At 40.5% G+C, this 27,365-nt stretch overlaps 1 protein-coding gene across 1 annotated transcript; it reads right to left on the bottom strand.

The window, feature by feature from the left end:
• Positions 1-17,280: 17,280 nt before the first annotated feature.
• Positions 17,281-20,001, bottom strand: pmp22a (peripheral myelin protein 22a). Its single transcript, XM_079642519.1, has 5 exons — positions 19,842-20,001; positions 19,007-19,097; positions 18,726-18,819; positions 18,486-18,626; positions 17,281-18,378 (listed from the first exon to the last, which is right to left on the bottom strand). Exons 2-5 carry the CDS (start codon positions 19,082-19,084, stop codon positions 18,224-18,226), a joined length of 468 nt encoding a protein of 155 aa, XP_079498645.1. The 5' UTR covers positions 19,085-19,097; positions 19,842-20,001; the 3' UTR covers positions 17,281-18,223.
• Between the last annotated feature and the right edge of the window lie 7,364 nt (positions 20,002-27,365).

Below are 27,365 nucleotides of genomic sequence, written 5' to 3'. Positions count from 1 at the left end.
TGAGGCATATGAAAAATACTGGGTGACACTTGACACTCCACAGCGGATAATATGAAGCGGGGTCAGATTTCAAGCCGCTGTTTAAATGTGTTTATGTGCATGTAAACAGGGATCTATTTTCCCTGTCCGTGTGTTTGATCCATGACATGCTGCTGCTGCAATATTCTGTCACAGACTCACAGTCGTATGCACATTTGCTTTTGTTCCCCGAAGCATTCGCTAATCTTCTGTTAAAATGTTCTGTCATTTTTTAAGAGAAGCACCACAGGTTGTCTATGTACTTGCCCTAAGCAACCTGTCCCATCCATCATCAAGAGCAAAAGGTTACGGTTCAAGCTAGATATGAATCACCCCGCTCTATTAACGAAACAACCTTTATTTAACTCTCCAGCAAAACACCCTCATTTTCCTGGGGCTGCCAGAGGTGATGAACCAGTCTCCCTGGTGGCAGCCTGCTAGTCTGATCACTGAGGAAGCAGCTCCCTTTGCAATTACAGGGATAGAGGAGGGGTGCTGTAATTGCTATGCTTCCAACTGGGGAATTGCTGTTAGCACACATCCCTCCAGGCTGTTGTAAAGGAGGCTGCTGTTGTTTGAAGGTTGGCAAGACATGAAAATAAGACACCTGGCAGCCCTCAGCATCAAGCGACTTTACACATTCACTTGGCAGCTACCGCTCAGGAATAGAATCAGAGCCGCTAAATATGAGCGAAGGAAAATAAAACATCATACAGCAGCTCAGTGTTTGGTTTGGAGAACAGATGTACAGAAACGTGGAGATTGGGTGCTGGCAGCGGGATGAACATGTCACCTCATTATGATGTCAACGAAAAGCCTTTATGTTACAAAGTGTCACTCATGCAAAATGTGAGTTTGACATGTTTGACCTGTTCCTGCCGAGACGTTGCAATTTATTCATCCACTCTAACATGAACATTTAGTCAAGTTCTCCAAAATCACTCTGTGAGGTTAATCGTTTAGCCTTTATGTGACATTAGCAAGATATGCAGAAAGAAAGAGAGAAATCGACAGAGCGAGAGAGAGGGGGGGACATAGGTGCCTCTATAGGGAAATGTCTCAAGGACATGGTACATGCCTCAGCTTACTGTAGTGCAGAGATATATAAAGGCATATACTTCAAAATGTAGCCTTAATGAGAAAACAAGAGGTGTAATCCTGTCATATATACGGTAATGTCTGATTGTACTTATTTTGTTCTCTCACTGACTTCAAACCTGCAATGTGTTGAGTTCTGCGGAGAATATGACATGTTTGCTAATGCGCCTCAACTTTTCTTTTGGAAAAAGGTGAGAATACTTTATGTTGTTATCTGCACAAGCTTTTCTTTGAGAATCTACAGAAGATAATGAAAGTTGAAAAGGTTAAAGGGCAGCAGATGTTTAACATTGACAGCAAGTATAGTTCCGATAGCTGAAGCTTCTTTAAATACTAGACGTGTGTATCTTTAAATAGGTGTGTTTCTTCAAACAAAGTCCTATGCATCAAGCCTGTTATATGATCATGAAACTATTGTCCCCCCAGTAAGGTTTAAAATGGCATTAAAAAAGCAAAAAAGCTCTAAACTTGAAACTACTCTTATCCATAGGACAGAACTGACAACTCTGTAACATAGCACAGAGAACAGGGAGATAGTGTTTCCTACTGTAGTAAACTTTGTCTCAGTAGTTATCACGACAATTGTCTTCCTCTCTGTCCCTTAATCTTCTGTTCTGCATTGTCCAAACCCTTAATCCTAATCCAATAGGAAGGGCAAGCAATAATCTGAGACAGTAGATTTAGAGTTGACATACAGTATATGTGCTGACGTAGCTAATCCACATCTAATTCCTCTTCCAAAATGGCTTCTTAGCAATGTGTGGGACCAACTTGATGTGTGAAACTTCAAATAAAACATGGGTGGGAAATAATATTTCAAAATGAGGAAGATGTTTTTCTAAATTACAGATTTATGTGCCACACAACCACACCCCGGGTTTGTTAGGTCAAATATAGACGTGCTGCTAATACATCAGCTCTACATTGGCAGGATACGGTAAATGCTCTATTGCATCTGAAAGCAACTTGTCATAACACATTTGTGTAACTAAACATTTCTCAACATGTTGTTCCTTTAACAAGACAGGTTTCTAAGACATCTGTTGAAATGCAAAGGAACTGTGGTTAAGTACAATTCATTCTGTCTGGTGGATATTATTGCTCCAGGGCCAAGTATATAAAAGGATAATTCTGTGTAAAACCTCATTTTCATCATTGTGTAAGCTTCAACAGTTCATTACACATTTGAGAATTGGGTGGAGAAAACCTTTGTGATAATGCCGTAAAAGTATTTACTGTTCATCCTAGCTAGAGAAAATATATAAAAATCATATAACAGATTTTCACTTTCACATTATTGCGGTTATAGTTTAGGATTTGTGAAAAAACCTTTGACATACTTCACATTTCAGCTGTGAATATGTCAAGATCTCTATTTTCACACTTCTCATTATCACTTACTTAGACTTATATTTTAGCACATCATTTGCTGAATAGGATAGGTGAGACATCTTTTCAATCACATTTTGGATTCAGTAATTGCTTTGACACTAATTAGCCTTCAAGCATTAGCATAGCTCCATGGGTGAGCTGTTGGTATTAAAATGCCACTTACTGTATATGCTCTCATCTTGACCTTAGAGCAACACTGTTTTCTCCGGATAATGTTGTGGTTCAAATGTCCAGAAGACAAAACCATTTTTTTCTATGTCTTTTGTCTTTAAACCATCAACCTTATTAACCTCCAATAGTCGGGGCTTCAGGCTTTGTCCCAGGAGATTATTAGACTTCACATATGGCACTCAACATGGCTGTTCATTTGTGAGCTTTTAAGTTTCTTGGAAATGTTTCTTTCATTATCGTGCAAAGCATTCCAATAAGCAAACAATGTCTCATATGCTCCATTTTGATCAGCACTTGTTAATATCACATGTTTTTTAGAGAACAAACGGATCCTGTGATGTTGTGAAGACTGAATATTGCATCATCATCTGCGGTGTAACCAGAGTTTCCCTGGAGAAAAGGGATGAAGGAAGAAGTGCCATCTAACCAATACAGGCAGTTCTGTCATTAATGCTCAGTCTGTGGTCTCTCAGCACTCATTGTTGCAGTCGCCCGCCTGCCTGGTACCACTTTAGACTGCCCATTAGGCCAGACCAGTCCTCCAATCCCAGCGGCATGCCATTGTAATGACTTTATCACTCCACCTTATTCATCCCGAGTCCTAGATAGCAAAACAATTTGGGCTGTTGAACTGTTGCAGGAATGTTGGTTGCTGTTCTTATCTGATTTCTTTAATTTTCTTTTATTTACATCAATCACATGGAGGCTGCATTTGAAAATCAGAATTATATGCTCAGACTGCACCTGTGAGGCCACCCAGCTCAGACATTTAAAAGCTATCTAGTCTTATCCTGCTTTCTCTGTAATGAGGCGTGTACAGCCCCCTGTTCTATATGGACCAATGTCACCTTCATAATCCAAGATGTGAACCTTGAGGGGTAAGGGTTTTGTGGGACTCTCAGTGGGATTATTGACTGGATTGACTGGGGCATGGTCTGTTGTCTGTCTGCAACCTCCAGAAAGGCCAAGTAGGAGGATTTCTACCCTTTAGCCGGTGCTAATCTTGAGTGGAAGGCATATTTTACTGTCTAAGCTGGCCTCAGGACCAGACAGTGACATCTAAACATACTGTATGTGTGTCCTATAGAGATGCTCTTTTAAACTAGCGCCCCTGATTACATAGCATGGCACAGACAAGCCCGCCCGGCATATTTATTTAATCAAATTATGTTGCGGAACACATTTGATTATGGCTGTGTACAAGAATAAAAGATGTAAGATGTGGGATTTCACGACTCAAGGACTTTTTGTCTTCTAACAGAGATCTTACAATAAAAAGTAACTAGGGACAGTAATATGTGTGCCTTGAGCATCGGAGGAACACTTCACACAGAGGTAATTTCAAGGCTTTCAGGGATTTAATCTGATTTTGCAATTAAATGGTTCGTTAAACTCCTGCTCCTGGGATTAAACGGAAAATTAAAGCAGTGCCAGAATGGAGAAGGGAATTTCCCAAGAAAACCCCTGCACCAGGCTCTGTTTATCTCCCAAAATGTATCACTTAACTCTCCTTCAATATTTTGATGTATTTGGTGCTCATTTTCAATACACCTCATGATTGTGCCTTGCAAAAAAATACTTATATCATATATCTTAATATATTTTTTGGTGATTATGGGGGGACCAATAGGATTAAAAAATGTACCAGTCAACATGTGATTGTGTTATTTTTAGCTGTCAGTTGCTTCAGGCTGCGTTCAGGTGAACGTTAGTTGTACTGCCATGTAACATTATCTTGCAGAAGACTACATTGGCCAATCAAATGTGTGTTTGTGTACACAGAGGACGTACAATGTAACATTTAAATAATTCAGTAGTTTGACAAAAGTTGAAATAAGAGAAAAGATAACTCTTCAAACTGGATTTTGTTTTATCATCATGTATTCACTCATGTCTAGTATCCTTCACATTGGGCCAATATACTGCAAATGAAAAAGGGCATTGAACGCCACAAAGGGATAAATGAACATTTGCGGCAACTTAGATCCCTTTGTGAAACCTCTTACTTAACCTTGTGAACTCCTCGTACTGCAACTTTTAAAGTGTGGCAATGATTCATAGTGAGCCTCAAATTGATTCCCAATGAGAATACAATTCACGCTCACGATTACATTTCATATCTTTATAGAGCCTGCTAACTTTTCCTTATCTGAAAGAGTCCCGTCCTTGATCTCCCTCTCCATGCTGTCCTCAGTCGAAAAGCAGCATACATCAAGGTCTCGATTCGCCATGGGCTCTATTGAGTAGAATTCCTTGTGTTGCCATGGTATCAGGGGAGTGCTGTCACTCATTGTCACTGAGATGAGAAGCTCTCATTTCCTTCTTTGCTACTATATTTGCCCTTTTGTAAATGTTGTTGATGCTCAAACTCGAAACAAGTAGAAACTTGATATGAGAGAAAAACAGATTATCAAGTTTTATCTGCATGATACCAAACTCTTATGATTAATTTAGCAAAACAGCGGAAATGCCAAATAATGAATCCCAAATGAAGCTTTCCTCTCACCAGGAATCCTCCCACCCGTATTCCTCTTTCCTTCCATATTCAAGCCAGTGCTGCTTCATCCCACATCTAAAAGCCTCAGCAATTATCTTGTAATTCATTCAAAACCTTACTCTCTTCTGCTTTTCCCTTTGATGACTTCCATTAAGTCACATTGTGAGACAACATGCAGAACCCCAAAGCTCAGTTTTTCCATTCTGTGGGTGAACACCAGCTGGTCGAAGTTATACAGAGGACCTATTATAGAACCTCCTCTGATCTCCTTTCTCCCAGCTTCCCAACACAGCCACTGGCGCACAGCGTATCGAAACATGTGCTATCTCAAAACGTGGGTGCTGCTAGAAGTGGTTCCCAGTATCATTAACATCTCCAGTATCTATTGTTCACTGGGTTTCCCTTGATGATGGCTCAAAGCCTTGGGATTAACAAGGTGCTTCTCCCATTCTATCTGCCTACGTTTCAACCAATTCGTGGAAATTGGTACAGTAAGGTGGTCGTAGTATGGAAATTAATTTCAGTCATTACCACAAGAGAGATCCTTATCTAGGTCATCCATCCTATCTATAGTCTTAGTTCTGTGATTTTCCTTCATGTGTCACCTTCCATTCAACTGTTGAGTGAGTGAGTGTTACATGCACGTTGGCAGGGGGGTTGAGTGCCGCTATGCTAGTTTGAGAAGTGTAGCTCCAGACCCATCAGGGTTTCTATCAAACAGCTCCAATCTTTAATAGTCAAACACTTTAAAACATATCTTCTCACCTGTCAGAACGTAAATTAGGAATATAAATAGGTAGCATATCCTCAAAGAGAAGAATTTAGGGCTCTTCGACATTGGCAGTCAGTCAGGGTTTCATTATTTTGATATCATATAGAACAGGTCTTCACATGTTCAAAAAAGTGTGTACTAATCTTTCCGTAAATAAGTGTTTCTGTTGACTCAATGCTATGACACATGTGGAATTAAAAGAAAAACAGTATCCCTTTCAGCACAAGGCCAAATATACTTCCTAACCTGATGTACAGAGATGTTTTTATTGAGAGGGCTCGCAGATGACCACCCGCTCGATCCTGTTCAGCTCCGGCTCTTCTGACTTGGCTGTTGCTGCAACCTTCAACAGTAAAGAGAGAAAAGGGTGGGAGGGGTAATAATGTGGTGGGTGGGCGGCTGGTTCGGCTTTGTAACTCATGTCCTCATTGCTTCAACCACACACACACACACACACACACACACACACACACGCACGCACGCACGCACGCACGCACGCACGCACGCACACACACACACACACACACACACACACACACACACACACACACACACACACACACACACACACACACACACACAAACACACACACACACGCACAAACACATACATGCACACACTTTCTAGATGTCATCCCACATTAACAGCACTGTTAAATGGTCCCTGCTACATCCAGTTATTAACTTCGCCCAGTTAAACAGTTTGTGTTCTTCTCAGGTCACGTACTGGAGCATTTCCACCAACCAGTGACCCATTACTCAGAGGACTGGGTATGCTCTATATTCGGAGAGACAGGACAGACTAATTCAATTATTTCTCCAGTAACACAGCTACTATTATCATTGTAATGACTTTCTTATTTTCAAAGAATAAGCTGCATGCGGCCATTTTGACTCATTACACACAATTCTTATAATAGTGGTCTTTTATGATTATTGTCTCATCATTTTGCCATCAATTTTCACTAATTTCCTAATTTAAGCAGTTTTGTAAGAGAAGATGTCCTTTACACGTCACATATTACAGTAAGCTTCTACAGCTAAACCGGAAAAAACGTATGTTTGGTTATAATGTCATTTTGGTTTGATCGCATCCTTAGAGGTGCATTGCAGCAGACCCAGGTATTGTGGTGTGGAAAGTAGAGCAAGTAGTTGAGGGGGTTGTTGATAAGATAGACTTTACAGCCAGATTTGGGTTGCGACTGAAATAATTATAACCAAAAATCACCCGCATATTGATTGTGTAATCTCCTACAAAAATACTTTGCTACTGAGTTCAGCTAAAAAAGCATCAGTATCTTCATAAAGGTGTTTTTTACTGTCACTTTTCTCAGAATAATGAAACGACATAGTGTTTGATTTGATTTAAAGAATGTACAACGTAGCTGTGGGAAATATAATTAAAGTAGAATAAATAATGAAATACTGTACGACATAAGCTGCTCTTCTACCCGAACAAGCAGTCGGAAACAATGATGGATGCTGAAAAAGTTTCCAGTTCTTTATCGAGTCAGAGTGGAGCAGGAAGTTTTGGTCATGTAAGCACATATTTTCTAACAGTAAAAAGAAGGTTACATTCTCTTGTTTCACCTGGAACATCCTCTGTTTACTTTGGAGTGGCCTTTACTGCAATGTGTTGTACACTATGCAGTAAATTATCAGTGTAACCAATTTCCAACAGTATTTGAAATGTGTTATTTTACAAATTATTTCCCATGTTTTTTTGTCTTTTGTGGCATGTTTTCTTTCCTTGTTTTCCAAGCAGTTTTTTGAGTCAGCTGTGTCTTGGCATCTTTGCATTTGGTCTGTTGGCGCTGAGTGACTGTATTACAGTAAAGCAGAGATAGGGCTAAGTAGGAGTATGTTTATGTGTGTGTGTGTGTGTGTGTGTGTGTGTGTGTGTGTGTGTGTGTGTGTGTGTGTGTGTGTGTGTGTGTGTGTGTGTGTGTGTGTGTGTGTGTGTGTGTGTGTGTGTGTGTGTGTGTGTTTGTGTGTGTGTGTGTATGTGACGGGGACACTTCAATGAAAAAAGACCAAATTCCACATAAATCAGCAACAAATCATTGCAAACCACAGGATCAAAGGACCTGTCGGCTCTAAAGATGGCTTTATGCCCTACACACTTTGAGAATCGTTTTTAGCTCATCTAGAACTCAACATCCACCCGGAGACAGCATGAGTACAGCTCAGAAGACTCAGCGCTCAAAAGGCTCTCTCTCTATCTTTTCCCTTTCCCTCTTCTCTCTTTCCTCCTGCAAATAATGAACAGACTAAAATAAAGCTCAATATCTGACCTACATTGAAGAACATGGTCTGAAGCAATTCATCTTTAGAAAAGCTTCTTAATACAGGAAGCAAGTGCACACCACAGATTACTTAATTTATATTGAAGGCAGTTCAATAGCTGACATGACTTTGCTGCTCTCGTCCTCGTCCTTGCCTCTCACTCAGTGTCTTATACAAATCCTTGTCAAAGTTCAGCAACAGCCTCAGGTTTCGACAAGAACATCATGTCAGATCATTTATGGGGTGTGAACTAGAAAGTTGTCTAATTTTGTCATACAAACAACATTCTTCATATTATTTCCTATGAGAGTGAATGGCCTTTTACATTTACGTAACCATACATGGATTTATGATTTCCTCATCTTCTTTTCTAAAAGTTGTAAACTGAGTTTGGTTTAAAGGTCACCTACAGTATTATGCAAAATCCACTTTTTCATGTCTTTGTACATAAACATGTGTCTCTTCTGTGTAAAGAGATTCTGAAAGTTTCAGGAAAAAATATTTGCTCACTTTTTGTCCTGATCCATTTATAGAAAATCCTGTCTGAAAATGAGCTGATCAGATTTTGGCCACTTTATGATTTCATAACGATTTTTTGGCTTGTGTAACCATTAGCCAATCACCAACCAAGCTTTGACTGATAACACATTTTTAAAACGTTGGGATAAACCCAGCGGGAGTGGCAACAACTTACTTTGCAGGTGTGCTCGCAGTAAACAATTTTGATGAGAACATTTCTGCTGCACTATGTCACCATAATATGTCAAAAATGGTCTTCATGTTGCCTACAACAGACATCCTGCAACATCCTGCCTCGCTGTGTTTTGGAGCAGGCTGCTCCAAGATCAAACAGACTTTGGTGAGCCTCAGCCGTCAGGGTTGGTCAACGACACTCACCACTCGTCTTTAGCGGCGGTTTATAATGTGAACGCTCACAGGCTTCGCATCAGGCCGCTAGGCTCCGTACATCTGGCTGTGCAGTAGCCACCTACAACTGGCCTTGGTGTATTTGGGTGTACATATAAGGTTATAGCTAACACATGCAGAAAACATGGGTTTTAAATAGTCTGTGTGTAAAGGAATCTGCTAGTGACTGTGTTTACCTTTGAGTGTTTATCTCAGTGGAGGGCAGGGTTTTATGGCCATACCAGATTTATGTTGCTTGTTGTGCTCTGTTGGAGGTAGGGGGGCAGAGGAACGTTTGACATACAGTCCTGTCCTTGCATAGTCCTATCACACATCCAGAATTAATGGACCTTTCTAATTGAGATGGCACTGAGTAAACAAATTACTGCTCTCATCGCTATGTTTCACAGCACTGGGGTTCTTTATGTGTGTGTGTTAAGTGTATATGCATATACTTTTACACGTCATATTATTTTTAAGTGTATCCTGTATGATGATTTCTTCTGTTGACTTATGTGGTGCTTCAGTCAGATGATGTACAGCTTTAAGGATATAGCAAGTCAGTATTTGACCGCTGTGCTCCGCCATGGGCTTACAGCAAACAAATCCTCATGTTACCCTCTGCTAACCCAGAGCTTCTTCCGAAGAATCCTGCTTTTCATCATCAGCCAGAAGTTTAGTGTTTACAAAAGGAACATAGTGTGAACTTTGGAACTGAAATAAAGGCTTCTTGACAACCACAGATAGAAATATGTCTTATTAAAGCGCATTAACACATTTGAGGTGCCAATGAAGATGTAACAACTCATTACTTTTGTCAGAAATTCTTTCTTTTCAGCAGATAAATGAATGCAGGGAGTTTGTAAGTAACAATGCTTAATGAAGGATATTATTGATACAGTACATTGTGGACACTGAGTCATATACCAACCACTGTCTGTGCACTTCACATTGAAAGACTTCTTGGATGAATCATGTGAAGGTTTGCAGGTTATTCTTCATTTAAATGCAGCTAGCAAAGGGTCAAGGCTCTTCTCTGACAGCCATCAATTTCTGCAACTAGCTGAGGAGTAAGCTATTACAAAGTTTATCTCCAGCCAAGTTTAAAGACCTGAAAAAAAATACTTCACACCATGTTGAGAGTTCAAGGAGAAAAAAAGGGATCTAAAATGTGGGTTTCTGTCCATGGTATAACTACCTTTTCTTTTGATCACTGTCCTCACTATTGGAGTGATATAACTATATCAATGTTATGTTTTAATTTTTGAACTAAATAGGTAAGCGTCAGGCAACATGAAAGTCTGTTTTTTTAACAAAAAAGAAGACCAAAAAAGCTTTGCTATCCTGGTCTGATGGGGGTGACACAATGCTCCATGCTTCACTTCACTGACCAATAAGAGCGCTGTGTCTGCAGGTTGAAAGGTTAACTGGCTCATTTGTTGATGCTCTTTTTGATATGGCTAATGATCACCTTTGTTTGCCTTTGCCACTTGACAAGTCTTTCAAAGATATCCAAAGAATGCACATTTCTTTTGAAGCTCCACATTTTTTGATGAATGTGCAATCAAGCTTGGCATGCTTTTGTTAAGGAAATCATTTTCGAGGATATGCAGTAAAGAAATACGTGATATTCTAGAAGCTAGATATATAGCTGGCAGAAATAAGGTACATGCCAGCTGTGCATAGGGTGCGTCTGGGTTTAAGTGTTTTCTGTCTTAACAACAATTCACTCACCAGTTCAGACTTTTCCAAAACACATTTATAAAGTTCACAACCTTGTGTGGGCCTGGGGCAATTTCTCTGCCTGACACCATCAATGAGGAATAGGAGGTTCTTAAGAGACATTTTAATTAACCTGACTTGTCTCAGTAAACTGTTATTTCGGTACGCATATTAAAAAATGTGTTTTTGCAGAAAGACACTAGAGTAAAGGGGTGGTTTTGAACAAATGATATCTCGGAAGATCTCAGAAGAATGTGTGGATCGAAACTTTCATGACTTTTAATAACTTCAATAGCAGATTTGAATTGCTCTTATTGGAATGTGAAACTGATTAGGTTACACAATAGTCTCATGTGTCATTGTATTGCTCATATATCATGTTGACTCGCTCAAATTAAAAATAATAATATAATATAGTGATTGAATTGAGACTACATTATTCAGGTAATTAAATAATGTTCCTTTTCAGACAAAATAATATCATTATATTTTGAAAAACTGATAAGGGAAGATATTGTTACACACTTCTCATTAAAGCCAAATTGTTTGATTCATGATGAACCACTAGTGTGTGCAACCATCCTTTCGTAGCTTTACTCTTGCAATTGTACCTTTCGAAATGTCCCATCTCAGCTGCAGGCAGTCGGGGTAATCATTAGCGATGTGGGTGCTAGTTCATCCAGACTGTTTTACTGCAGAGGAGTGATCGCAGAGCAGATGTTTGGGCTCTTCAGTCTGCAGACAACATGACCAGAGGACACATGGACACAGTCATTAGATGAGACGTTGGAGTCACTGTCAATATTTGCACAACACAGACGTTTAGGGGAACCTATTAACCCTATCTGAACTCAGGAGTTTGTACTCTGAGCAGATCTTCCTCAATTCGCCCTCACTCTGTCTTAATATTTGGGTGACCGACCATTCTCCCTGACAGGGTTAACTATGTGATAACAAGATTTAGACTAGCTGCTTACAGCTGGGGTTCCTCAGTGTTTAGAGGTTTATGTCAGCAGCTTTAAAAAGGGTTCCTGGCCTTCGTGCTGCTTACATTGCCCAGTCACTATCACATCAACACTCTTCAGAGCTCTTATTGGGAATTCTTACTCATACATTCTATTTGACGATAGGAAGTTATCTCTTTGCTACTCTAAATCCCCGCAAAATAAAGGCACATTTTGACCATATTGTGAATAAGTTCATTTACACATGATTAGCTTTTTAGCTGTTGCGCTGTTAGCCATTGTATCTAAATCTATGTAATTCACTCTAAGACTAGATAGAACACACAGAAGCAATTTAAACAGACAGTAACAAAGATCATATCTTTTGGGGTGGTCCTAATAAGGTGAGTGGACCTGACCATTGACATATTCAAAGTTGCAACACAGAAACAGACTTTTAAAAAAAAGCTGTAGGTCTCTCTTGCAGCAAAGTATATTGAGCACAACCATTTCTCAATTGAGGACTAATGAGGATAAATTGCCGTAAACGTAACCTGGCTTGTAGTGATCCTGAGCCGGAGAGGAAGAAGGAGGAAATAGGCCATTACATCCAATCAGAGGATGCAGGCGATCCATGGGATTTTTCTGCTGACGAAGCAGAAAGATAAGAAAAGTATCCTGGCAAAGAGTCTGGCAATCTGTTTGAGCAGATAGAGTCTGGGAACTGGCAACTTCTCGATCTACCTGTGTGTGTTTGTGTGTGGGTTTGTGTACGTGAACTTTTTTAGCTGGTGTAAGCAACAATCTTATCCATCTTTTTTTCAGCAGCAGAGTGTTTGCTAAAGGTGTAACTCTAGCTTCCCTCCTTCCAGACTCCAGCAGCCACCAGGACTCTGATCATCAGTCACCAGAGAAGGGTATTGAGGCTGGGAAGACAAACAAAGACACCCAGCACAAGCACCTACTGCTCGGCTGGTCTCGAATCCCCATCCACTCTAAAATCCACCAGGGAGACTGGGGCCACCGACCAGGGTCAGTGAGGTTGAAATAACACAGCTACTTCAGTTTGACCCCTCAATTAGGCCACGACCGCCATCCTTCATTTGATCTGCCAGCAGATATCACATCCGCCTCTCAGGCTTATTTAGCCCACTGACAGATGAATGCCTTTTTATATGCATGTATGTATGTCTATTTCAGTGGTGCTCTGTTACTAGGAAATCCAACAACGTGGTAAAGAAACATTATAGATTATAAAAATAACTACAAGAAAGTTAACATAAATGTTCACAAGATGGCGGAATTAGCAAGGAATCATTCATGTGCAGAAGTTTTAGAAACTAATTCCTTTGAGTCCTATACAAAGGGAGTTTTTCAGTACCGTCAGCCTCTGACTCCAAAAGCAGTTTCCTGGCACTAAATAAGAGAATGATGTCTTAGCGAAGAAACACTTTCATAGACAAAACGATCAAATGCATTTAATATTTTCATTTCGGGGTGATCACCTTTTCAGTTATGCGTTAAGAGAAGATAATCCCTTTTGCTCTCAACTGTATCATGTTTTCAAACCAATTTTGTGCCACTCTGTGTGCAATCATCCTCACGTGCCTGGATGTGCAAGCTCTCACAAGCTCTCTCAAATTATCTGCATATTTTCATCTCCAGCTTAAATGTGGGAAATGTATTTGAAGCCCATAAATGGATCAGCAGCCGCGCAACCGCGCTGCTCCATGTTTCCCCATCGTGATGCATCTCAGCACTGTCACACTGCTCTCTAATTTGGAGGAGCCCTGCTCAGGCCTGAAACACCAGAGAGGGGCAAGACACTCTCCAACTCACTGTTGTATAATTAAAGGAGAAATGTATGCCTCAGTAGCCTCGTCACACCAGTATAGTAACCCTTGTTTGCCACCAGTGTTAGATTAGAAGGTCTTTGTTGCTGGTTAGTGGCTACACAGCTTTTCAATGTGTCTGAAGTATGTGTTTGAGGTGTACAACAAGTTAGCGCTGCTTCCCAAATCCATCCATGCTATTTTTATGGATATTGCCTGAATGTGCAAATGAATAGCAGTGAAGATGTTGTTTTCTCTTTGCGTAGGCATATGTGAAGTGATGTGCACGTGTTTAAGTCAAACGAAGAAAAAACAGAATTCTTGTTTCTCACGCTCTTGTCATCTTCCTCCTATATCTTCAAGTCTCCCTGTGAGTTTTAGGCAGTTTCAGGCAGGAAATGGGACAGGGGGATTCCTCTACATGGCGGGGGACTTAGGCGGATGCTAGTGGCAAGATTTAACGCCAGGGGTCATGGGTCAAAGGTGCCTCCAGGTTCCAAATGTGCAACTTTGCCCAGATCCTGTCAAAGTGGGCAGCCAGCCGCACTCTAATGGGTATTAGCAAGACAATGGGAGAGGAGAGGGGCGGGAATAAGACGGGCTTTGATTTCTCAGAGATTTATGGGCGTGATGAAATCAGCTTTGAATAAACTGGGCTTGCCCATTTTCTCTATCATTTAGCTACATCTGAAGGATCCGGGGTTTGTTCTTGGAGACAGACAGCCTGGAAGAAAAAGGCTACAAATCTAAAGAGAAAGAAGAGAGGAGGGCTACAGCTTCCTCTGAAGTACTCACATGTCCCATTCAGGGACCCATCAGCTGGCTGCAGTCCTATTGTATGTGCTGCTTCACGACCATTACTGCCCCACCAGAGACATTTCCAACCGTGGACTTATGGAAATGATCCTGATGCGTTCCTGGGATACCAAGAAAACACTCGGCTGCAAACGTGTAAATGTCCTCGGTTGTTGTTCTGCAACAGTTTAACACTTGAGAGAGTCAGACATGTCAGTGAAATATCCTGGTCTGTATCAGGTAGTTAAACAGTGTTGATGTATCTAAACAGCTACGAAGGGAAGGGCCCAGTGGTGATGAGGGTGGCTTCCTCTGAATCCCCTCTCCCCCATCCTGCATGTCCTGCAGTAAATACTAAGTGCCCCCTGATGACCCTCCCAGTGATAAATAACCCTTAGGGTTGAAAAAGAGCTGTGAGGCCTCAGGAGTTTTCTTGACATCTTCAATATGTTATCAGTATGCCCAGGGACTTTAACCAGAGCAGCATTAACTGGCCTCTCTTTTGTGTCACAACTGATGAACCAACAAACCTGTGAATGTGAATGCAATCCACCTTCAGCATGTTCAACGGGCATAATAAAGGTATATCATTTATACATTAGGATTTAACACATGTTTGTAGGTGTGTATGTGTTCCTAGGGAATTTTGCTTGCCTGAAAATCACACAGCAGGCGTTCATATATGTGTGTGCACAGATGGCTTTGGGTAGTATTCAAACTAATGGTAATTGCACCTTGGGGTCTGAAGAAAACGTTGGTGTTTGTCTTCCATGGCTGCTGGTGTTTTCTGTGAACATCACTGGAGTCTGAGATGTTTGGATTCTTGTCATATAGCAGTAACATGAATCTTACATGAAACTTTAGGAAAATCGACATTTCAGTCCAACACATTTAAAAGTTCACCATCCGATTATCGTGTGGTTACGTAAGTAAATTAATTTCTTTCGGTATGATATGATATCTAATATAAATACATGTAATCACCTGTTTTCCAACTAATTAAAAAAATATATTATCCCCAAGCAAATAACACTATTTTTGTACATTTGAGAGCTGGCACCCATAAACTTTACTTCTGATGTTAATAAGTAAGACATATATAAACTGGTTTTGATCAAAGAGCAGAATCCTGTTTCAATAATCCACTGCGGTGACAACTTCTGAGAGGGAGCATGAGAGAAGATTAGTGTCATGTTACTCCAGTATTGTTCCACAAACAGAGCTGTAAATGTATCTTCTTTAGTGAGAACAGATATAGATACAGTATATATATATATATATATATATATATATATATATATATATATATATATATATATATATATATATATATAATGCTATATGACTTCAACAGAGTTTTAATTATTCCTTTCAAAATCATAAAAAACTTTAAAAAACGTCTTTTGTGAAAATGAATTACAAGAAAAGTGTGTTGCAGTCACCACCTAGTGGAATTATAAGCAAAGTGCTTGTCATATTTGCGATGAGTGTCAACACTAATTTGTTGGATACGGATTATTCCCTGTACCCGTAGAACAAAAGAAGAACATTTGAATATAACCAAGGATATTTACTCAAGTACTGGACTGTTTAATTGTGAAAGTGTATGTCTCTTTATACTTCAACTCCACAACTATATAAAGGGAAATATTTTCTGCATTAATTTTACAGCTTTATTTCATAATTATTTCCTTTGCCTTGTTCCCGATGATAAATACAGATCAAATAGCAACTCATAATATATAATAATATCTTATAAAGAAGTTCAAAAGTTCAGCTGCAGCATTAGTAATTATGCAATGCAGTTACACTCTGCCATTACTTTTTATTTAGTAAAATATATAACACTTTACTAGTACACATTAATTAATCCTACTATGACATTTAATGTTGATCCCTGAAGCTGTCTGAAAATTATTTTAGAACAACATGTAATACAGATAGTTTTGCTAATAGGGAGTTATTGTGCTGGCGATACAGAACAGAAGAAGCCTGTGTTGTGTCTGCAGTGTAGGTATAACCTGAGTAATAGATTTTGTATTGGTGGTTAAACATTTTATAAATGTGAAAGAGAGGGGATAATCTGTCAAGGAAACTTGTCAGGCATGAAAGCAGATCTGTGTTTTTTATGAGAAGCTTTACGGGGTAGCAGCCAATGGTCTAAAAAAGGTCTGATGTTTAACAACTTTTCCTCACAAAGATGCTGTTGCGGCATTTTTCTTGAGTAACATTTAACTGTGTTCTTTGATTTATGTTGTTTTGCTGAAATAATGTGCCAAGTTTCCAGCAAGTGTTAACCATGTCCTCAAACTGCAGCCAGATGGTGCTATTTGTATTTTCAAAGTTTGTCTGTTTATAGTCTGAACATAAAAAAGCTATTTGATCAGCAGTTTTACTGAGCAATCATTTTTATTACGAGCAACTGTGTTCAACAAACACGTTTTTAACTTTGCAAAAGCATTGATGTCCCTCACTAAGAATTGATTGTCTATTTCAACTCAATATATTTATAATATATAAATGCACTGTGTGTCTATGTGGTGATATTCACCAGCATCCGAGTTCCCCTGGGGTGAATGTCCTGGGAGTGTTTTGTGTGTCAAAGCTCCACCAAGTGTTAAAATGAAGCTACTGCAAGGAGCTGTGTGACTGAACGTCAGTCTTAAACACTTTTGTAATTTGCCATTACCCACATAAAGTTATTTAATCAGATAGTATTCAAACAAACAGTCAATTAACAAGACATATCAGGGTACAATGTGATTGCGTTTTGTGAGCCCCAAAAGTATTCACACAGCTAATTTATCAAACTTTTGCAAACTCCATATATATGAACAGTACAAATCATTAATTTCAAAAGGGTTTATTAAGAAGAATACTGACAAAAATGCAAACTGTTTGTTTGTACAAAGCAAATTAATCACAGCACAGGACACACTTGCAACACAAGGTAGGCTATACATTTCAAGAATAGTAGATACAAAAGCACCATTTTTTAAAACTACATAACAAAAATCCAAAACATTTTTATATTTGGTATATCAAGTAAAATGATAATTCATAAAAACTTCATAAGTTTACTTCTTATTGTTATTTTTATTTATTTATGAGGAGTTTCTCATTTCCTTCAAGAACATATATTCTAAGTAAGGCACGTGGTTCAAAGCATTTGACACTCAAAAACAAAACATTTTAAAAGCTTGATACTCTGGCGGTTTAAGCGACATCTCTTTGGCACAGCTGCATGATTTGTGAGAGACAAAAAAACTCTATCACATAAATGAGCATGACAATGTTAACTTGACAACACTATGTACAAAATGTATGTAAAAATGTTATAAATATGTCTAAAAACCACAGACACTATGTACATATTTGTACTGAAGGCAGGATTACTCATCTTTGTTATCACACATGATGGATTTGTGGAAGTCAGGTGCCAAGATGCAACACAAGTCAATATGTCTCCAACACATTTACAAACACGTTTTAAAGATAATCTGTCACCGCGGGAAACACTTGTAGTGACACTCAGCTTGTGGTAAGATTCACGATGAAAACAGATGTGATACTTTTCAATGTGAAGGGAATGTAGTGGATACTGAAATACAGCAAAAAAAATAGATCCCCAGCCGTGTTGTCTAGATTTTTTGTTTGAAATGATTAGTGACACATCCACTTTTGTTGTAATGGTTGGATGTCAGTCTATGGTCTGTGGGCAGTAGGCACAGTGCGATGTTTCTTGTAAGGGGTATCCTAACAACCCCTCCTCCTTTCTCCTCTGCTCTCCTCATTCTTTCTTCCTCAGGACGATATAAATGAGACCGCTGATGAGAGTGAGAGGGAAAGACACCCAGGCCAGCACATAGGCGTAGCCGAATTTTACGGATCCATCCTCTGGGCTCATCACGGTGTAGATGATCGCCGCACACATCACGAACACACCTAGGACAAATGAAGGAAGAGGTGAGGAGGATCTGAAAGCTGATGATCTCATGACTCCACCAGCATCTGCTCAGGGTGTGACCCGTCAGTGATGAAGTCATACTCACTTGCCAAGATCTGGAAGATGGCGGTGAAGAAGAAGCGTCCGCCCTTGACCAATTTGAACAGCTGAAACAGGAACGCAATGAGGGAGAAGAAGCAGAATAGCAGGGACAGGATCATGAGGGCTTGCACTGCCTGGAGCCAGTCTGGAAACAGATGAAGAGCATGGGTTTAGAAACACATTCAATTCTCCAATGAAGGCACAACACAAAATGTAGTTTGTTTTTTCCAGAAAGCTGACGAACCTTCACTGATGGCTGGCTTGCAGTGGTAGCCTCCATTAGAGTTTGTGCAGGTGTACCACAGATCTGTGGTTCTATCCCCACCTACAGACCAGGTCTGGTAAACACAACAACACAGAGACATTTAAACACACTGCATCATCCACAGCATAGCCTATAACTATTATAAACGGGACAAAAAATGATCATTACATTGAAATAGTTGTCTAACCTACTCACATCATGAGCCTGTTCTGTTTTGTTTTTTTACAATTTAAAATGATTTGATAAACAGGAATACTTACACTTGCTGCCGTCGACACGATGAGAAGAATGAGAATGATGAGGTGCATAACAAGCACTCCGAGCAGGATGAGCAGCATGATTCAAGTAGATCTAGAGGGATACAGTACATAAAATAAGTCAATCCACATGGGTTAACAATCCCTCCAAAAAAAGGCGTGCAGATCAAACTCATCTCGACGTCAGGTGGCGCTGTTCCCTCACTTCTGCACTAACCGCAATGTTTACCTCAATGTGAAAGTATCACCTTACACTCAAACGTAGAAAGAACAGAAGGGAGAACTTTAATTCCTTCCTGATGGCAATAAAACAGTCAATGCTGAGTTTAAAGTGAAGCTGAAGTAATGCAGCTAAATCGATTCTCAAGTTGATAACAAGATGTTTAACTTTTTTTATCCATTTTAGAGTTCCAAATGATTTAATTAAAAGTCATTTTGTTAAGGACTGCGCGTTTGCAAACTAAGTTAAAGACCTCCACCTTGGAACTGTGTGAAGAAAGGTCGATATGAGTGAGAAAGGGTTGATCCACGACTAATCAATACATGCTGCTGGAAAACAAACGCAACCCATCTGCAGGAGAAACATTCCAGCGTAGTGGCGCCATGCGTGCGCCTGAACGTTAGGTGTAAGTCTAACTTTAAAATGGTGAATAACAAAAGAGTTAGTCGGTTAAAGCCACAACATATGAGACATAGGCTATATGGCATTTGCGTGCTGTGTAAGTAAATCCAAAGTCGATTTAAAGTCCAGGGGTGACGTCTTGTTAAATGGCAAAAAATAAAAAGTCAATGAAAAAAGTTAAAACAAAAGGAACTCCGGCACATTACTCCAACTTACAAGTGGCTAGGCAAAGCAAGAAGCTTGTTTCCGTGGAAAAGGGAGTGCTGAAGTGAAGAGTTGGGGAAAGTCTCAGCGAGGTTCTGCGTCTCTCGACTTCTTTATCTGTAGCTACTATTCCAGATGTGGCTAACACACCCCAGTCAGTCTCTTTCTCCGCCTGAGAAACACCGCCCTGCAGGCCCTGCACGTCACCAGAGGCCCGTCCTAAAACATTTTTTTTCTTTTTTCCCCCTTTCCGTAGTAGCCTATCCCTTGGATTTCCCTTAAATCCACAGGATTGTTTGTAGAATCCTATGCTATTATAGTGCAAAGCCCTGAAAAATTTAAGTAAGACTCCCTCTGCATGTAAGCCCAAAAGCATACATTATTTCACTAGTAATAAAACATCAATATGACATAATAATTAAAACACAATGATGGCATGTTGTGTTTCATGATTCACGTGTTAATTCTATTAGTATTATTTTTGATTGTATAGATGTGATGTTTCTCTATGTAAGGCCTTATCCTGCCTGATACATCTCTATTCATTTTCTTTTCTGTACCGGACACACAATGTTGGCGACCTAAATAACTAGCAGCACAGTTAGGATGACTCCTGATGACCTTGTTCCAGATGGTTGGAGGTGGCTGGACAGCCCTCTGCCCATACCACCCCCCCCCCCCCCCCCCCCCCCACTGGCTGAACTCCAACAGTGCACATGTCCAACAGTGTACCGTCCAGATGGTGTGTGTGTGTGTGTGTGTGTGTGTGTGTGTGTGTGTGTGTGTGTGTGTGTGTGTGTGTGTGTGTGTGTGTGTGTGTGTGTGTGTGTGTGTGTGTGTGTGTGTGTGTGTGTGTGTGAAAAGACCAGCTCTCTGGAGGCCCTGCGGTATGCCCAGAATGCCTGTGTGTGTGAAGCAGGCCTCCTGTTTACTCCTGCGCCTGCAGAGAGAAGGGAGAGTCTGTCCAGTGCCAAGGGGAGCTAACACGGTTCAATGTTTCGGTCATGCTAAATTGATGGAACTGCTTGGATCTCCACGCGCACATGATTCAAAGATGAGTGACAGAGATGAGCTCGCCACAGCCCGACGTGGTTCAGCATCCATCATTACACTGTGGTCTCAGGCCATTTCCTTACAATTGACAAAGATGTTTGGCGAACCAGAATGCAAATGACAAGAGTGAGACACATTTATGTTTTGAAAGCAGCCCATTCCAAACGTGATTGTGATCAGCTGCTGCAGTCGGAGAGCACAGCCCATGCCGCTCTCTCCGTTCTCTCTTTTTTTTTTGGCACATCAGGTGGATTCCTGTGGTTTGTGTTTGTAAACACTCGAGGGGAGGAACCGTAGGCTGCTGCCCAGTCTCTCTGTGGGATGCTGGGTGAGGCAGTGATGTGAGCCCTGGCAGAGGTGAAGGGGGTAGAGAGAGAGAGATCTTTGACTATCTGCCGACCACTCAGCTGGAGGGGATTCTGTTATGAAGATGTAATTGGTGCAGTGGTCAGGTGGAAGGCAGCTCCAGCACCAACAGCAGGGTGAGGAGTCAAATCTGGCTGTGGAGTGAGCGGAGACTATAATTGCCCCAGTGGTTCATCACTCGTCTCTATTCAGAGGATTTCCACACTGTTTCTGCATTGTTTTCTGCACTGTTACACACAAAGTGGGCATTAACATTTTAAAGCTACTCTTTGTTTTTGATACGAGTTCTCATAATACAGCATCTGTGATACATTCCTCTGTTAATGAAGCTTCACTGCAGTGAGCAACAACGTGCCCCACCCTTTCTGTGCTGCAGATATTTGATACGACAAGCTGTGGGATCATACTATTATGAAGCAGTTGGATATTAAATATTTTTTTATTAAAAGACGAGCACATATTCCCAATTAAATGAATCCTCCATACGGCTATTGTTTGAAGTGTTGTGGTAATTATTTCACTGTGAAAACCGTTTCCCAGTTTCTGTCAGAATATCAAAAGACGTTTTTTCTTTACTCTGCATAATATGCCAATCCCTTTGACTGATTTTTTGGTGCCTTAGTGATGGATCAACCATAACTCTGAGGGGTTATGATCTTTCTCACTGAAAGCACTGGAAGCCATCCAAAACCATTGACCCGTCCCCCTGTTCTTCTTTTGAAAGTGTGGGATTACAAAGCAAACAGGCAGAAGCAGCTCACCACCAGTTACTATAGTTACGGTCATTGTTGCGAAGCTGCAGTTGAAACTTAAAACCAACACACCCAGTTTCATTCAGGGATTCACCATGTGAGCTATATTTGAAAGGTAACTATTTAGAAAGTAAAAAGTTTGTAATTTTAAACTTGAGTATTTTAAATTTCCCAAAAAGGCATCACAGGTTAGTGAGGAAGAGCTGCACTGCTTTCAAGAAGAACCTCAAGCTAAACACCTGCCCCAAAACAAAACCACATAGTGATTTAACTGTTGTTGAGTAAAAATACAAATTGAAATGCTATGAAACATTGGGTTGTGTAAATTAGAAGAAAATCTTTTTTTACTTAAAGTACAACAACCCCAAGGAGAGAAGGGATCCACAATGTTGTTGACTGTAGTTTGATCCTCTATTCTTACAATGATAATATGTTGTTTTGTTGGAGGCTTGATATGGCTGTTTCCTTATATGTGAATCTATAAAAACTCCAATACTTCTGGATTGGATTTCTGTGTGGAGGGCAGAGGTGAGTAAAGGATTAACTTTCGTTTTCTTTTTGCTTTCACTGGAAATGATCTCAGGTGTACGTTTGTTTATTCAAAACCACAGCAGCCCAGCCCCTCCAGTGCTCATATCAAAAGTCAAGTCAAGACTTGTATTACAGTTGAGGTTTATTACTGGAATCATCCGCTGTTTTGTGAGAGACTGAGTCCGCCTCACTTTTAGCCCAGCCCTGATATATAGCCCGAGCTGCAGGAGGGGCCAAATTACACTTTTAGACTTTTCCAGCTCCAATAGCAAACACAGGGCTGAGGGAAGGGTGAGACAATTAGGGATTAGGTTTGGACACAACCCTGTCTTGGCTGCTTGGAGGACGTCTTAGTGGGACAGCTGGACAGTCAATTTTACTTGTGGGAATACGAAGGAATGGTGAAACGCCTCAGTGCTCCTTCACCTTTGGAAGCCACTGCCAAAACAAGAGGAACCACTAAAGCTCTGAGGTCAGTCTGGTCAAATGTCATCAGGAATAGCTGAAAACGCTTGTCCGTAAAATATCTCACTGGACATCTCTGAATCATCACAGCTGGAAAACGTTGGAATGTACAGCTGTTTACAGAACATCATGTATTTGTTGCAGCTTACAACTGCCCGAAATCAAAATACAGTATCAAACACATCACTAAGTTCCCTTTGCAACCATAGACAAGGACATTCCTCTTGATGCATTTGACTCTCCAGGATGAGTGTAGGTCTTTTTCCTTGTGCCTGTTCCTCAGGGCTGAACCGTCCCCCTCTGTCGCTCTTGGTGTTTGTGTTTCACCACTTAGTGACTATCAGATAACATCCCACAGACCACGCAGGAGAGGAGCCCTCCAGACACAGACCTGCGTTAAAAGATTGCACACTTAGCAAGGCCATGTCAAACTGTTCACACACAGTGACACTGATACTAGATTGCATGTTTACACAGTCCATAAACATGGACAAAAATTGCCTTCAGAAAAAAAGACAAGCTCACTGATTCTTCCACTGGAATCAGACCAGGCCGCAGACTATAATATGCAATGTCTGCAGCTTATCTATGAGAGGCTGTACTATCAGAAATCTGTGCTGGGTGTGAAAGCAACATAATAGACCGGCTTGTGTGCAAGTGTGAAGCAGGGTCACTTTCGGAGCATCTGTGCCTCTCCCATTTAAAACTCTGAAGCTCCAGAATGGACCGTGACCGAGCTGAAGATCTCCATTGGTTGAAAACTAAATCAGATTAAATAGGCAAAGATGTTTTAGAGGGGAGAGGACTTTGTTTCTTTCACTTCAGAAATGTGCTTGTCCCTCCTAGTGAAGGAACAACAACCAAATAAATCAGAGACATACGGCATGACGATCTCCAGATTGTGGCACCCTAGTGATCTTAAACATGTGCTAATCATTAGCCCCTGGCTTCCTGTTGGAGTCGATGTCATCAGCACACATATCCCAACAGGCAAAACCAGCATACAAACTGTTGTTTCGAATTGCAGCAATATACGCCTCAGGGGTTTGGAATGAAGCTATAAAAGCTATGAAATAATTTGAATCGCCTTTTTACACAGTTCTCCCTGCTCTGTTATCCACGGATGAATATCTCAGCTGGATCAGACACACTTCACTGATAGTTAATTGTAATTCCAATCAAATGTCTTTGAATTAACACTCCTGGTCATTTGATTCATTTGGTGATCTGCAGCTAAAATTCCCTTCAACTGCCAGAGAAGAAATTAGTTCTTGTCCTCTTGCTATCAGTGGTTCGTTCATTCCTGCTGCTCTGCTATCTTTTCCAAGCAGTGTATCTGTGCTCCTTTGACATCTAACAGTGCAGTCCTTACTCTGCAGGCTTCCAATTCCAACTGTATGTAGAGAAAGGTGTGTGCCAGCAATAATTCTCTTTCCTAAAGTGTTGCCAGCACTTTGAAACGTGTGTACATATTGTATACATGGAGAATAAGAAGCTGAATCTGAAAATTAAGTGCATTATCTGAAGCTTGTATTTGTTGTAGAACTAATATTCAGACCTGCTTCTAATGTCAAAGGTCACGATAGGCCAATGTAAACACCTAGCAATTATCTAATTTGCTCTCTGAGGTAAGAGGATTAAAACGGTTGAGTGCAGCTCTGATACACTGGGGTCATTAGGAGGTTTTACACCTACTATTTTAAAGTCTGTATAAATCAGCGGAGTGGTGAGTCGGAAAGAGTATTAGCTGCAGGACAGATATAAAAATGCTAGCCGTTGTATCGTAAAAAAGAAAAGAGTCAAAGGGATAAACATGAGAAGACAGTCGTAAAGCATGCAGCTGAACAAGCTTATGTTTTATCTCTACCTCGATCTATGAGTCACCTGCCTCCTGCTGACACATGAAACCAAACTTGATAGTGGAATCCATAATACCCATGGTGTTTTGATTTCCTGGTAGTGTTTTATGAACAAGATGACTGGTCGAACTTTGTTGCCATTGGGAAGTGGGGTGATAAAAATGAACAGCGATAAAACCTGGCATGTAGCAGAGGTTCTTTGTTATGTGTGGATTCTCAATGTTTCCAGGTTTTCTGAATCTGCACTCTTCATGTCTCTGCACCTACATTGCAGGAAGGCAAGGACTGTAACGGCACTGGAGTGGCACTTTCTACCTTTGGTGTGTTGTGACATTCCTGTAGAAGAAACAGCAGGTTGACAATTTAGTTTTTCAGTTAGATGTTTAAGGAACTATTGGATTTTTTTTTTAATGTAATGTCATACTTATAGGTTATTTAAGGCTTTTACAAGCTAAGTATGTCAGGCATTTTTTCTAAGAACAATGTAGGAACAGTAGAAATGGTCCAGAAAAAATAATTAGATTTGAACAAATAGAAAACAGTTGGGTATTGCAAACAGTGATTAACCATCTCTGAGCACAGTAAGGAAAGTATGTTGCCACAGAAACTGATATCTCATAAAAGTGAAATTCCAGGAATAATACATGAGAGTTTCTTTAATGAAACGCTTTTCAATCATGAACAATGTTTACAAAGTCTTCATAAAACAGATCTTGCCGATTAACATTTGAACCTAACAAGACAAATGAAAAAGTGTCCTCCCTAAACGTGCACATTTTTCACATGTATGAAGGAGGGCACAGGACGAACAGCTTGATCTACACAGACTATACTACTCCAGCAGGACTTAAGACATAGCGGATCCCACCCACTCATATCCCAGCCTAACCTCACTCTTTATCCAGAGCGATGAGAGACGTTGGGATGTATTGTTATGCTTTATGCATTCCAGATGAGAACTTAGACTGTTCCCCCACCCATGTGAGTGTTTCAAAACATGTGTTCCGCTAAGTTTCTTTATGTAACGAATTTCACTCTTTCGTGACAAAAGAAAAGTTGGGTGTGGTCAAAAACAACAAGCAAACGGAAACAGACACAATATATATATATACATTTCTTCACATTTTTGAGTTTTTTGTAGCATTTCATTCTATTTTTCTCTTGGTAAAACTAAATGTTTGGAGAAAAAATACTTTAAAAAATACAAAAGTTGTTATCCAAGACCAACCTAAGGAATGTACATTACATCCTGTTGCTGGCCATATGGTGTGGGCCAGTGGTGAACTCAGAGAAGAAAATATAGCATGGCAGCTTCGATTGAACTCTCCACTTTTTCAGAGTTGTGGGGGATGGGATGGAAAGACTTAATTGAAAACAGCAGTTGTTTTTATATTTTCCATTATAAAATTCCCGTTCAAAACAATTACCTAGGCTCCGTTTACAATGGGAATACAATTTGGATACATAATGGTTCAAATCTACACCACTGCAGGATCTAAAGCCACTATTTTGGGCTTAATAACTAATGTTTAGTATAAATACTAGTACAAGTAGAAACACGTGTTGACTAAACAAACAAACGCAGGCATAAGTTGAAAATGCATGCTCATGGAAAACAGTAAAGCCACAAAAGTAAGCCCTCTCCTTGTTTCTCTTTTACACACACAGAAACGACACACTCAATCACAATACAGCTGACAACCTAAAATGCCACTTTGGGGATGTGGGGGTTTTCCGTGGAGAATATTTAATTCTCTGAGGTCATGGTTAGGTTTGTAGATCTCCAGTCAGTCAGAACTACACACGTGGTTGTGGGAGGAGGGAGCAGGGCGCTGGCCAAGTCCTGAGAATCACCAGACTTAACTACAGTGCAATTGTTGCACAATGGATAACTGGAAACTTTACAGAGAACTGGAAATTCTGTGGTTACGGTAAAACCTTTTCGCCTCTCGCCATCATATCCAAGGATCTGTGTGACTGAGATAGGATGGCTTGATGCCAACTCTTTCGGTTTCGTTATTGAATTTGACTTTCTGTGGTTCACCCACTTAGAAATTATTCTCGGTGCCACAGTCAAGCCCTGACGAATGACCAGCGCCTTATTGCCAATGAAACTTGCTGGTGACCAGGAAATTCCAAATTCTATCAGCAGTACTTTCCATTGAGTAGCCTTTCCTCAATGTGTGTGAAGGTCCGTGTGTGTGTGAAAGAGAGAGTGTGTGTGTGTGTGTGTGCTTTAGTCACTGTCTGGCTGGCTATATTTCTTTAGTAAGAACGAAGGGACAAGCTGCAGACGACAGGCAGCTGGAGCAACCATAACACACCCACTCACACACACTCTCTCATACACAGATTGCAGGCCACCCTGGTCACACCCAAGGCATCCCAAGCACGCGGGGGCCGGCACTCACACAGTGGTCTCTAAACATGCCTACAGCTCTGTGGGTAACTCGCTCTCACTGTGCACGTCTGTGTGTGTATGGGCACACATGTGAAAGAGGGGGTCAGTA

Source organism: Notothenia rossii (genome assembly GCF_949606895.1).
Source record: "Notothenia rossii genome assembly, chromosome: 8".
NCBI lineage: Eukaryota > Metazoa > Chordata > Actinopteri > Perciformes > Nototheniidae > Notothenia > Notothenia rossii.
The sequence above is the reverse complement of the archived record's forward strand: the minus strand, read 5'-3'. Positions and strand labels throughout refer to the sequence as shown.